The following is a 14,866-nucleotide window of genomic DNA, read 5'->3' as shown; positions in this document are numbered from 1 at the left end:
GTCCACCACTAAACCATGTCCCCAAGCGCCACATCTACACATCTTTTAAATACCTCCAGGGATGGTGACTCAACCGCTTCCCTGGGCAGCCTGTTCCAATGCTTGATTTTGACACTCTCTCTTCAACTACCACTGCTGAATGTGGCTGGAGAGTGAATTTTGAGAGGAAAGTGTAAGTCTTATAGTATGAATGCAGTGGACACCAAGGCACTCCATCTCTCCCCACCAGTAACAGACTGAGTAACCAGCTGACATTAACAGCATGCTTTTTTAAAGATCAATAACTTAAAACTTTCTTTCTTTCCTACTGCCGCCTTGTCCTCAGGCAATGCTTCTATGAGCCTGATACCTCTGGGCTGGTCTATGTTCTGCAACAGTACAGATTTTCTAGACAGAATACATTACTTTCACTACAAGAGAGGAGATAGGTACCAGGATTAGTGAAGAGTTCGTGTAGAGAGCTCCATAGCTTGCAGTCGACTGAGAGACCACTTACAGCAGTTACTGAGGATCACCCAAAATGTTTGGTTTGTAGGCAATGCTTAAGAGGCAAGGAAATACCCACACCATTAGGCTATCAGCTAGGGGACTCAGTTCAACACCTCCTAAAGTACTCAGAAGCTAAACAACAAGGTGCTGTGTCAGGTATGAATCGTTTCTGCTTCTAGGTTGTATAGGTGCATAAAAGTACTGTATAGAAGGTGAAAATTATGGAAAAAATACTTTATACAACAAAAGGAAATTAATTATACTTTCTATTAAGCATTTTAGAAATGCTTTAAGAAACTACAGGTTTTGTGAAAGTTCATAACTATTGTTCAACAGACTATTCTGGATTTCATAATTTATAAATTAAGTTACTTATTTCCTACATGAAAAAAGGTTACTCACAACCATCTCAGAATGAAACAACATCTAACAGAAGACAGGATTGTAATAAAAACCTAAGATTATTTTCTTCCAAAATACAACATACAGTCAAAAAAAAAAAGGTTGAGTTCTGTAGTATGGGAAAGACCAGACCTGCACAGGACCTGACTGCAATACATATTGCAGCCTTTAAAACTGTGCTCTAGGAAAGAGGAGGTAATGCTTCTAAAATGTGCAGGCTAGGCCTACAAAAACAGACTCCACTGAATATCCAACTGGGCAAAAAAAATACTAGGCTGTTTTCAAATGTTTTCAATGTAAGTGCAAAATATTCTGTGCTGTTTGATTAGACTTTTGGAATGCCAAAAAAATCACATATCTTGAATGATTTTTTTAGCAATTCTTTAGGGTTTCCATAATGTGTTGATACAAATGCAGATATCCCATGGAAATCTCTGCACTAATCACTTTCTGTGATTACTTGCTACTTTTTCCAGTGAATACTATAAACCAGTATCTCTGGAAAAGTGTCAACCTATGAGTGTATTTCCATTCTGACTCACATTCTGATCTCAAATGAATGGCATGTGCAATTCCACAACTGAAATCAGCATTTGTTTCTCCTTACACTGAACTCCATAGTACAGGAAAGACGGTGCATTATTAGAAAAAAGTAGCGCATATATATATATATGGAATTATATACCTATATAAATTATATATATAAAAATAATTTATATAGATATAAAAATAAGATAATCCTGGATGAAGTTTTATTCTTGGTGAGGTACAAGTGCTGCAATTAATACTATACCCTCATAGAGTAACATTGACTTTAAGGGGATGCTAAGCATCTGTAAATGTTTGCACAAGAATATCTCCTTAAAGAATCAGCCTGATGACTTCACAGAAGGCAGATGCATTGGTTTGGAAAGACCAGAAGTAAAATTGCCCTGAGATAATAGATAAATGTGCTTGATGGCTGGCAATACCTGCAACAAGTGACTTTGATTAAGAAAGCTATGCATTACAACTCAGGCAGAAATTCTTGGGTTTATACCAAAGCAGGGTTCTAAATCTAAAGGTTAATTGGAAATCTAAATCTAAATCTAATCCGTAATTGGAGGAACAACAAAACATGCAAAGAATAAGAACATGTGGTTATAGCCACACGCAGAACAGCAATTGAGGCAGATAGTACACATGGCTTCAAATACCATTTAAGTGTATCTCTGAAAGTTGAAAAATAACAGATTTGAAATCAGAAGGGTGAAATGCTAAATAACTTCAAGCAGTTAGCTGTATCAGCCTTTCCTGGTTCTTAATGGACCAACTTTTGAAAGTTCCTCTCTCTTTGCAAACAGAGGCCGCAGGCCAGGTGTGACCATCACTTGGCATGGACAAGAAATGAAATCTCTATTACCTCTTCCAAATCACAGAAACAGGTTTGTAAGTTAGTCGAGCAGGAGGTCATATAATCTCTCTCTCAGCTTTGGGACTACACTCAGCGTTTCCTGTCCATCCTCAGAAACAGGTGTCTAATTTGTTAAGACCCTCTGCCAACAGGGAGCCCACAACTGTCCCTGTGTGTTTCCTTCCAGAACTTCACTACCATTATAGCTAGAATTGTTTCACCAAATATTGCAACAAAAGATTTCTTGAATAACATTAAGCTGAAGAATTAATCAAATTTATTCTTCTATCAAAAACAAGGAACACAAGGATGAATTGGTCACTGTTCTCTTATTAACCCCCTTTCATATACTGAAAACCTTATATACATACTGAAAAAAATTACTATATTTTCCTTGTCTTTTCCACTGTACATCTACCCAGTTTTCTACTTTCCCTAGCTGAGTGAATTTTTTTCACATCTTGTCATACTAGTGGATGTCTTCTAAATTCTGCAACTAATTATGCTTTTGTTAAAGTGTGATGACCACTGTTGTAAATAATTCTTCACCTGAGGCATTGCCACTTTCAAATACTGTGGAATCCTTACCTGTCTAATGATAAATGTAACTCTTGGGGAAAAAATGTTATCATAGGATTAGTTGGGGAAAAAAGTTATCATAGGATTAATTGGGTGTTTTTCTTTTTTTCTTTCTTTCTTTCTTTCTTTTTTTTTCCCCCATTAGCAATTGTTAATGCATATTTGGATTGTGATTCACTATTCCTTTTTGCCCATTAAGTCAGACATTTCTCATTTTACTACTTGTGCATTTCATTTTTCCAGTCTAAGCACAATAGTTTGTGCTTCTATTTCCTGCACTTGTCGGAATTCCAGACTATTTTCTCCAACTGGTGAAGATAATTTTGGACTGCAATCCTGAACTTGCCACCTTCCATCAAGTGCCTGCCACCCTCCACCTAGGTGTCATCCACAAACCTGGTATATGTGCTCTCTATTCTGTCAGGCACATTGCTAATGAAAATTTAGAGTAGCAGCGAGCACGGAACAGACTCCTGCAGATCCTGACTTGTAGTGATCTTTTGTTTTTGACAGGAAACCATCAGCAACTACTCTCAGTACAGTTTTTCAATCTGTTTTGCAACCAACTTTTAACAATTTCACCTGGACCATATTCCCCTACTTACTTTACAAGACTGTCACATAGGACTGTATCAACCCTTATTAAAGCCAAAATATATCACATCTATTTATTCCCTATTATCCATTAGACCAATTACCCTGTCAAAGGAGAAAATTAGATTGGTTTGACATGATTTGTTCTTGACAAATTCATGTTGGCTGTTTCTTATCACCTTATTGTCCCCTAGGTGCTTACAAACTGATACTTTAATCATTTGTTCTAGATACCAAGCATAACCTAAATAGGTTTTAAGTCTTCTGGTCCTGCTTCTTTCCCCATGAAAGTTAGAACCATAGTAAAATCCTGTGGAGCTTATCCTCCAAAAAATCCTTCACTATTCTTTTACCGGAACAGCACTTTTTGAATCCTGACAACTTCAGACAGTCGAACTGTGTATCGATTCAGTGGTATCTTTGCTTTATAGAGATGGAGAAAAACAAGATAAAAAAACAACAAATAAGGGCTCCACAATGAGCATTCAGCTCATGATTTTCAGGAGAATATTACTACTGTTGCTATTTAAGTCAAACAATAATTTCTGGCTAACATGTTTGGAAATACTTTTACAATGTATCATAATGGAATTCAAGTCCTGTGAGTACATAAAAACGCTGCCCAACCTTTCTCTCAAGGCAAGCTGGATTATCACTCAGCCATCTGCATTAAAGGAGAGGGCAGAGAAAGAGAGAATCCCTTTGCAAGAATTGACCTTGTTAACAGACAGTCACTACCTTGATCAAATGATGAAATTAAAAATGTGGGTAAACGAAGGTCAAATAGTCAAGACAGGTGATCAAAAAGTGAGGAAAAGTTAGTAAGCTCTTTTTTTCCAAGCCATGGGGTTGTTTGTTTTTTTTTTTTTTTGTTGGGGTTTTTTTGTTGGTTTTTTTTAGTGATTGCTCGTGTTAGCACAGAATTTACTCCTACAACTACCTGTAAGCACATGAGTTGTCATACTGAAGTCAGCTGGACTTCATTTTACAGGGTGCTTTTAGCAGATGTTTAATGTTTACTACAAAGCATATATTTAACGGTTCTGAACTGGTGCAACAGCTCTCAGCAGCTGCCAAAACCTAAATGGCAACTCACACACTTGCAGCTAAGCACATACTTAAATGTTTTGCCCTGTACTGGATGCACAATGTGAATGTAAATGTTATATATAGATGTCTCTCAATGCAAAAAAAAAAAGAAAAAAAAAAAATCACTGCTTGAATCAGACTCCACAGAACCTACCTCTGCTGTTCTAATGTTTTTTCTCAGCATGGAGAGGCTTTGGTTACTTGCTCATTCCTCCCTTCCCTTGTATGAGAAGATTTATTTTAAAAAGAAATAGTGAACACACAGCTGTCATGAAGATTTATAGATAAGTCCTTTGGAAAGAAGCTAAACAATTTTAGACTATTGTACTGCCTTTTCTCATTTTTCTTTGCAATGTAATTTTGATACCATGTAACCAGAAAAAAAGTGCTTCTGCTCTGAAAGAAATCTGTATCAAAGGGGAGAAAATTCTGTATTCTCTGCAAAAATGAAAAATCTCACAGACCAGTTTTATTGTAAACATTTTCATAATACTGTCATGCAGTAGGTAAATGGAATTTCTATTCATTACTCTCTGAAAAACCCTATCTCCAGCATCTAAAAATAAAGACACATTGGTAGAACAGCCGCAAAGCCCTAGGTTTCTGAAAAACTATTTATTGTTGTTATGGTTTTAAATCATGTTAAAAAAAAATGCCAAAAATGAAAGGTAGGAATATTCAGTAAATGAAAACTTCTTCTTCATAATAAAAGAAAAAATTACAATGTATGTGCTTGCCATTCATATACTAAAGTTATCAGAAAATGATAGCTAATAGCTCTTTTTCTTCAAAGCAATCTTTCCCTTAAGTCTCAACATTACATTTTTAGTTTAGCACATTTTTGCTTCAAAAACTGGTGGACATTCAGAATTACGCAAGCAACTGAGGAACTTAGCTCTGCCTAGTCCCCTCACATAGCAGAAAAGCATTTCTAAATTGCAGTGGAACTCTGCCTACTTATTATTTCTTGAACTGCCTCAGCAGAGCACTATGTGATTTTCAGCAGTAATAACTATATGCACTGGAATGAGAAGAGACCATCAAAAAGATCTCTCTTCTGTGTGGTAGGGAAAAGGGGGGGGGGGAGATATAGTCCCAGGTTAATCACTGGACAGCATTTGGATCATAATCTCTACATCAATCAGCAACACTGGGGTTGCTTTAAAAATTAGGTGAATATTAAAAGTGGAAAGTGAAAGATACTCAGCAAGAAGGCCTCCCCATTCCATAAAGTTAATGATATTGATCAACTTTGAGAGAGGGGAGCATTAGAACAATCTTCCACTGAACAGTGTTGGCAAATCGGAGTTCAAGTCTCTATCACTTGAAGGTGTGAAGGGACAACTAAATATCTGCTTAACAGCTTTTCTTCCATGAGTTTCCTGTGAACAGTATAAATGAATAGATTTCTTCTGAAACCAGTTTTTTGGACACTGTAGATGAGACTGAAAATGGCCACTGCTTCTTCCCCCTCTCTTCTTTGTAATCCTTTCTAAGAGCAGCAGAAAAGGAACAGTATGGGAGCATACCAGTCCTCTGCGTAAGAAGTATCAGTGTCCGCTGATATCTTGTTTGCTTCTGTGTAGAAGAATTTTTATTTCAAACATTTTATTCTGGAAAATGCCTAGCTCCTGTCAGCTGGAAAATTTTCCACTCCATGTATCAATCCCAGTTGCGTATCTACTAATGACTAAGTTATTTTAATGATGTGTTCATCCTCTCTTTTGTCTGGATCTTTTTGCAGACTAACAAACAGTATACCCTCTTTGAAAGGTGGTGTTTCACTTTGGTATGTAACACCGAAGTGTTTGATGTCTCTTGCAGCTATGTACTATGTATGATTCAGCATGACATGCTTTTTCTTAAGACAAAGCTGAAAATTATGAGTGATGACCTGGGCTGCTCAGTCAGTGGGATCCACTGTGGCCCAGAAGTCTCCATCATCCTCTCCCCATGAATGGCTCAGTATCCACAGTCCTAATTCTAGCATCTGGCTTCTAAATGGAAGAGCCTAATTTGGCTATTTTTATCTGTGAGGGACATGACAGCTCCAGAGAATGTATTACCCTTCCTTGCACTACTGTTTGAGAATGATGTCAATGTTATAAGGGGAAGGTGTCCATTCAGTCCATGAACTAGAAAACCTGGATTCATCAGTGAAAGTAAGTACATGATGTTGACTGGTCTGGAAATTGTAACTGAGATCTTGTTAAAATTATTTTTAAGGAACAAAAAGCTGAGAAGAATGAAGAGAGATGCATTATTTTCATCCCTAGGTGGCCAATCCTTAAAAGAAGGCTTCAAGGTTCAATTTAAGTTTTTGACAAGTTCATGGCTTTGATAAATAATTGATAAACTAAAAATAGGTAAAACTGTATATAAATAGCTGCCTACAAAGAAGCAGCAGCACACAAGAATTATTCCACTTCTTCATATGACTAGCATGATGAAGGAACCTTGTGGACATTTTTGGGTTAGACCTCACTCTAAATCCAAACATTTTTATTCTGACAGAAGTAACTTCCATATTTAAATTAGTGAAACAGATAGTAAATGAGAGACATTTGGTAGGGGAAGATAAGTTTCCACCAGTGATGCCCATGTCAAGAAACTTCCTGGACAGACTAGATTAGCAGAAGAAAATATATTGTTCTATGTCAGGTTTTGTCTGCACACACAATGATCCTGGAGAAGGAAATAAAGGAGTTAAATTCTAAGAGGCTTTTCTGTGACAGAACGGGTATTCCTTGTCAAGGAGCACCACAGCACAGCTTCCTTGGGTAATTATGGGGAATGGGTTTCCTCTGTATATTAGAGACCATCTCCAGTTCACCTTGCTCTATTTCATTGTTGGAGGAACAAGAGGACATGAGGTAGGAGCCAACCAACAAAAAAATCACCTGCTTTTTTTTTTTTTTTTTCAAAAGCTTGTACTGGCAGGACAGGAACATTAAAATACAATTCTGGCTAGACAGAGATATTGTTGTAAGGGTAGAAAAAGGAAGGTAGATCCACAAGGACTAGAAGTATATCTAAATAATTTCTAACATTTTCAAGCTGAAAAGGAAGGCAAACATAACCAGGTGTCCTGGTTTTGGCTGGGATAGAGTTATTTTTCTTCCTAGTAGCTGGTACAGTGCTGTGTTTTGGATATAGGATGAGAACAATGTTGATAACACACCAATGTTTAGTTGTTGCTGAGCAGTGCTTACACTAGTCAAGGATTTTTCAGCCTCTCATACTGCCCCGCCAGCAAGGAGGCTGGAGGTGCACAAGATGTTGGGAGGGGGCACAGCCAGTACAGCTGACCCAAACTGGCCAAAGGGATATTCCATACCACAGGACGTCATGTTGAACAGAAACTGGGGGGAGTTGGCCAGTGGCCACGGCTTGGGAACTGGCTGGGCATTGGTTAGTAGGTGGTGAGCAATTGCACTGTGCATCACTTATTTTGTATATTCTTTTATCATTATTATTATTTCCCTTTCCTTTTCTGTCCTATTAAATTGTCTTTATCTCAACCCATGAGTTTTACTTTTTTTCTGATTCTCTCCCCCATCCCACTGGGGGGGAGTGAGCGAACGGCTGTGTGGTGTTTAGCTGCCTGCCAGGTTAAACCACGACACCAGCACTGGCAGAAGAATTAGGACCCAGCAAATATTTCAGTGTTATTAGCAGTAATGGATCAATCCATTTTCCTATTTACACTCTGTGCAGCACAACTGAAGTTGATGAGCTTGCAGGGATATATCCGCAGGGAAAATCTGGCCGGGTGTATAAACACTACCAAATAATTGTGTTTATTTGAAGCATCCTACAGCCTTTTCATCTGCTGAGCCACAAACTGAAATCACAACGTTTCATTTAGGTTCAATTTATGCAAATTATGGCACATCCTAGAAGATAAGTACATATTTCTAATCTGATACAAAATGATCGACTTACATCAGAATTAAATCTCAGCTGGCAAATGTTGCATGATATGATTTGCTTTCTTCGATGAGGAAGAGGAACCCCAAATGTATGATTTATTACAGCTTTTTGAATTGGGTCCATCTGTAAAAAGAGAAGAAAAAGAAAAATAAAAGCTTTTGCTGTTCCACTGTATGCTATGTTATCTATAGTCTCAAAACAGATTCTGCATCATGCCATACCATACCCCACACTACAGAAAACTATTATTTTTCTTTGAAAATGAATATTTCTTCTTCATGCAGTTTTACAGAGAGGTAATACAGAAAGGAACAAAGAAAAGTGTCATTAGCTATCTTGAAATACATATCCTTAGTTCAATTCTATATGCACCAATCTCCCTTTACTGAAGAAAGCTAAAAGCTGTAAATGCTGAACAAGTTTACCTATCAAAACACCAATTTATGTTTTTTATATCATAGAAAAGCCAGCTCACTAAATGAAACGCATATTTTAAATAAAACTACTAAGAAAAGGATCAATGGAAATGTGAAGGAGTATTATATACAAATAATTCCCGAATAACACACAATAGATCAGTATTATTAAAAAAATAACAATTTTCCAGGAACCAATAAATTAATCTTTTCCATAAAGTAACTTCTATACAACCTATGAAAAATCCAAATCCTCCAAAGATTATTTTCACAGCCATTTAGAAGCAACTATTTTGAATAAACCCTACTTTAAGGATGAATTTTGACTTTCATGAAAAGCATTATTCTGAACTAACCTGTACCAGAACGCTGATCTGTCAGTGTCTGTAAGTCAGGGTCCCATAAAAAAATGTACCATTTTGGCAGAAAATTTCACAAAAGCTACTCAAGAGACCTTTTTACATGGAGGATTGAAATCAACTTCCCCAAATTCATTGGTCAAAATTATTTATATTTCTTTTTCAGAAGAAGAATTTGACAGCTATTTTTAAAATCTAGTAATAGCTTTACAGCAACTTGGTAAAACCACTGATAGTTTTTATCTTTAAATTGTATTGTTAAAAATTCACAGATTGTGATGACGCCTATACAATTAATTGTCTAACTCTGATGATAACCAGTATTCACACCGCATAATTTGTATGTGTCTTGAGAAAAAAAAACCTTTTTCTATGCTCATGTCCCCATGATTCACTTTTTTCTAGTCTGTTAGCAAAGGGGGTTTTGATAAATAAAGAATCAGAGCTTTTCCGTAGAGTAATCAATTATTCATGGAAGCTGTAATGGTAGACAGTCATGGCCTCTATTGCAGTGAATCCAGAACAGATCACTACAGAAATTTTGCATCACCTGACAGCTGTTCAGTGTCAGATATGAAATAGGTCATTAAACTAATTCCTGTTGAAAAGGAATTCAGATTGGTAAAAAAAAAGGAACAAGGAAAATGGCAGAGCTTTACAGAAAGGTTTGGAAGAAATGCTCAGTTTGAACATCCTCTTCAATTTGATATGAAAGAGAAATATCTCATACATTTGTGCAACCACCAGCATAAAAGCACACCAGTCCCAGGAACTAGGGATGCCACTGTAACATAACCCCAAAATAACACTGATGGCTAAGGTCAGAGTATAGCAAGCTCTGAAACACTACAGCATGCTGTGTAAGACTTTCTGCGGTGGACAAAGCATGTGCTAGGGGCACTCATTTTATTCAGTAACATGATGTTGAAAAAGCCCACAGTCCAAAAATACTATTGTATAGACCAGAAAGAACACCACCACACAGGAAAGTAAACAGACAGTAACAACTCTTCTTTTTTCAACTGCTCCATTACCCAAGAGGTGACTTCTTATGTCAGCAGAACCAATAGACCTGTACCCTGAGATTTTCAACACTAAAGCATGACGTGGTCTTAATCGACGCTACTTCACTGCTGCTGAAGTTTGGAGAAATCTAGCCTAAATTTCTAAAGAAATTTAGGCACTGTTCTTTTCACCACTGCAGGTCTAAAATACTTAGGGAAACCTCAAGCTCAGATATATGAATAAGTCAGCGCATGGTAACAAGAAATTGTGCATTCTTTATTCCAGTGTAACTGTTTGCCTTCATATTAACCACAGTCGTGAGATACTATTAGTTTAGCCTTCAGTGTTAACGTGTTAAACTCTTTCACATTATCTCACAAGTGCCGTAAGTTAAGAAAGCCAACAAAGAAGCTCTCTAAGGGTTATATGAAAGGTACCACCATGATTCATAAGATGGAACAACTGATTTTTTGAGTTGGATGTATCCATCTTCACATTAAGAATTCTAGCTTCTAATGGGGTTGGATTTCTGGGTGCACATTGAGAATGAGACAAATAGTTTTTCAGAATTGAGAAAACTCATGAATGTGTGGAATAGTTGGTCTACTTTGTATTTAATTTTATTTTGGTCTCATGGAAAAATGCAGAGTTTCTTTCCTAATCACTCCACAGATTTTCTCTTGTTTATCTGCTGATACAGAAATCCATCTGCACACTTCTCTTTCTCTTTCTAAAGATGCAGACTTCTAGATACACAGCTACATGGCTTTATTGTGAACTGGATGATTTGTGTTTGTGGGTCTAAATGAAGAAGTGTTCTGGGTAGCCTCCAAGTTGATTAAGAAAAGCTGCTTCAAAGTAAGAATCCCTTCTCTGCCAACTGCTCTTTGATATTGCAAAGCAGAATTAAACTTCAAAACTTAGCCCCAGATTCTAATAAAGTTGGGGCAGAATGCTGTGGTATTTGACATTATTATTTTTTCCTGGAGATTTTGTTTGGGAAACACCACCAATCCATAAATTTCAAATAAACATCCAAAAGCACCAGATAAGCCTCCAGAAGTTTTATGCAGGAAATTTGAGAGAGGTAACAGGATACCTAGGTGCAGCATGATAAGCACTCAGATCTCACAGACACTGGAAGACAGAGAGGAGCCCTGCTGAGAGTCAGAGGAACAAAGAGAGGCAGCTGATTGCCAGAAAATAGAGAGCAAGGATTGCAGGGAAGTATAAAGAGGGAAATAACATCATGTAGCTGAGATAATCAGCAAGTGGTGAGATACTTAACAGAATCTCCAAGCACTTCTAGGCTCACTGAATGTTACTAATTACACATATAAATTGTATTTCAACTTATGTAAATGGTATTAGCTTTCAAAATAAAAGTTATCATGATAAACTTTTATAAAATCTGCTTTTTACTCATTACTAGTGCTATATTACAATCGCTGGGTTTTTATTTTATTTCTTAGATGCAACTGATTTAATTTACTCCCATTTACAGTGAAGGACAGAGAGGTTTGCAATTCACATGAAAGATACAGCTGTCAAAGCTGTGCAGGAGAGCAAGGTTTGCAAGATGGCCCTTTACTTCCTCTCGCCAATGTGTTTGCACTGTAAGTTACAACACAAAGAGGGTGAGCTGCCCTGTGACTTGTTCACTACCTTTTGCTTTTCTACTATCCAGCACTAGGTATATCTTACTATGTAAGGCAGGCTGCGTCACACTTTTCCTTGTGGTCAGTCTAGGGGTAGCACATTGCTCAAGGTTCACTGCAAACCACAAGGTAACTGGTAGTTTGGGCAATGAAGATAAATATGAAAGGTTTCCTATTTCATTCAATTAATTTTTGGTTTCAATACATAAAATGCACAGCAATAATATCTTCTATGTTTTAATTATTCAAGCTGAAATTCGTGGCAACATGGTATTATTTACTTTCTTTGATCAAATACTGTACTCCCTTCCCAAGATCTTCAGGGCCTTACCATACTTCAGCAAAATCCAGGCTTAAACCAAGGGCATGGCAGAAGTTGCCCCCTTACTCCATTTTTTTAGCTTTGACCTTACCCCTTTCGTTTGGTTTTGCTTGCTTGTTTCAAATTCAACCTTGTCAGCCCAATGACCTTAGCCACATTCTTCTTTGTTCTTGTGCTTACCATAAAGCATGAAAGAGCTCTTTATTTTATGGACTGCAGGTGAAAGGAGTGGCTTTTGCATGAACTTTTCTGGATGAAACATCTACCACAAAATCACCAAGAAGTTGACCCATGTTATCCTAACTGCCTGGGCAACTTTTCCAGAATCGCCATAGCTGCTATCTTTGAAGGCCGTCTGTAGCCAAGTCTCCATCTCATTAAATTTCATTAAATATCTGCAGAAGGCAGAACCCGGGCTGGTAAATTTCACCTACAGAGAAATTTGATGCTTTGGAAATGTAAATTTTACATAATTTCCACAAATAATTACTAAGTGTTCTTTTTTTTTTATGCTGAAACTGAAATTCAAGCACATAGCTCTTCCTGAATTTCAACAAATTTTTAATATATATGATTTTTATTAGTCCTTTTTATGTGACTTCTTATCCCAGAGGCATAAGAGTATGCCTAAGTTAAAAACAACAACAACAAACTGATAGCAAAGGAAAGCATGCAAGTTTGATCCATAAAGGCTCCAATCACAAAAGGATATAAACCGAAAGGAGTTATATTTATTTTATTTTTTTAATTGTGTATTAAAACCAAGGGGCATGACATGAGCGTTTCAAATTCTTGAGGTCGGCAGTAAACTAATGGAGTTGCACTAACATATATAAATAAAAGCATCCAGGTCAAAGGGTGAAGATAATGCGGATGTCCAGAGCCTGTTCAGAACATATGGTAGGCCTAAAACAACCAAATAAGTACGAAAGTATTTTCACCTCAAAGCCAAAGAGATTAGCTGCAAAAGATTGACTCAAATCACTATGGTCCTATACTAAGTGAGCAGAAAAACGCATCAGGTCATTGAAGCTCTCAGGAAAAAATTGCTGTAGACCATTTTAGTGGTAATTTACAAAAAAATTACCCACCAAAAGACTGACCTCCATTACTCGAATAGGTAAGTGAATTCAGTGACAAAGCTACCAACACGTCTCAGAACTTCTTAAAGTCCAGATGCTAACACAATGCAATGTTACAATGAAAAATAAAATGGAATGATATCCTGAGTACGGTTTCGTACCGTAAGTCTGCATTTCTACAAACATATTTAATTGTAAGTACAAAAATTAAGTCAAACAAGCACACTGTAATATTATTATACTTGCAGGCAAGGTATTAATATTCCCACATGTGAGTTGAGACTTATGTGAACATCTTGATTGGTCAAGATGTAAGATTGATAAGAAATAAAGATAACTCAGTGCGGGCTCCTTTCATTCATTCTCTTATGTTTCAACAAATGGTGACACTAATAAGAGCATTGGAAACAGTGTAAATCCTGTACCAAGCCACATACACAATGCCTTACCAAGCAAAAAAGAACTAAATATTATCATATCCTCCACAGTTTATACTTACTGGTGAACTTAATCCATTTTTAAAACTGCATGATGGATGCAGTTTTAACATCAAACAGTTCAAACATAAAAGTGCCTACTGCATTATAATTCTGACATACTAATAGAAACACAGAAGAGCAGTTACTAAGGCTATGAGAAAGCTCCTCAATCATTTAAAGCCACTGTCATTTATAGCTGGGGGACTTTTTGAACCAGAAATTTTCTCAGGGCATAATTTGACTATTTCCAATTGAGAATTGAGCAGTTCCTCTCTGATCTGAGTAGCATCAAGAATTCACAATCATTTCCCCTGCAATCATGCTGGTCAATTGTACAGATGCCACAATATTAATTATATTATATTATATCATATTATGTTACATTGTTGCATTATTACTTATGCAGAACTCTGATGTTTTGGAGAACTGCTGGACATTCAGCCTTATATTGCCCGTATAGAGTGCCCATATTATGGGCACTGTTCAGCTGAGCGGTAGCTCCTTCTTCTCCAGGAGATACTTAGCACTGCAGCTGCACATTCAAGCTGGACAAAGCATGTGCAACAGGTCTAAAACTTCCAGGAAGTATTGGAACTACTGGGTGTCACACACTGCGGTTCATTTTTGTGGGTGCACATCCATCTCAAACCTCTTGAAAGTATTTATTAACTGTGCATGTTAAAAAAAAAAATCTGTGCAGCACGTGTAGTAGGTCTGATGCTTTCCAGAAGTGTCAGACCTATAACTTACAATCTACCTGACGCATTCTTAATATACTGGTGTCCAGGTCAGAAACAGAACAGTTCAAGAACAGCTCAGTGATTTGATCCTAAGTATATTTGACATTCTGTATTTCCATAAGAAATACGTCCCATTGTTAGGGCTAGCAGTCCAGGGGTTTTTTTCCAACATCACATTAATCTGTGAATAAGAATCTTATAAACTAACCAAAGAATGCAATTCAAAAGGAATGATGGGAAGAGTTTAGTAAGCATAATTAAACACACAAAAAAAAGAATGTTCAACAATGTTTCATGTGCAAGTAGAACAATATGATGTCAAATGG

General features: G+C 36.9%; 1 protein-coding gene across 4 annotated transcripts in view; it reads right to left on the bottom strand.

Annotated features, from left to right (window-relative positions):
- ZNF385D (zinc finger protein 385D) overlaps positions 1–14,866 on the bottom strand; it is a 464,447-nt gene that overhangs the window by 94,125 nt on the left and 355,456 nt on the right. For all 4 annotated transcript variants that reach the window (XM_076331202.1, XM_076331200.1, XM_076331204.1 and 1 more), the window contains one exon: positions 8,492–8,602. In XM_076331202.1, coding sequence (XP_076187317.1) covers positions 8,492–8,602 — 111 coding nt within the window. The remainder of the gene's footprint in view (positions 1–8,491; positions 8,603–14,866) is intronic.

The sequence above is a fragment of the Aptenodytes patagonicus genome, chromosome 2, assembly GCF_965638725.1.
Source record: "Aptenodytes patagonicus chromosome 2, bAptPat1.pri.cur, whole genome shotgun sequence".
In the NCBI taxonomy this organism is placed as follows: Eukaryota; Metazoa; Chordata; class Aves; order Sphenisciformes; family Spheniscidae; genus Aptenodytes; species Aptenodytes patagonicus.
Note: the sequence above shows the minus strand (reverse complement) of the source record. Positions and strands in the feature narration are given on the sequence as shown.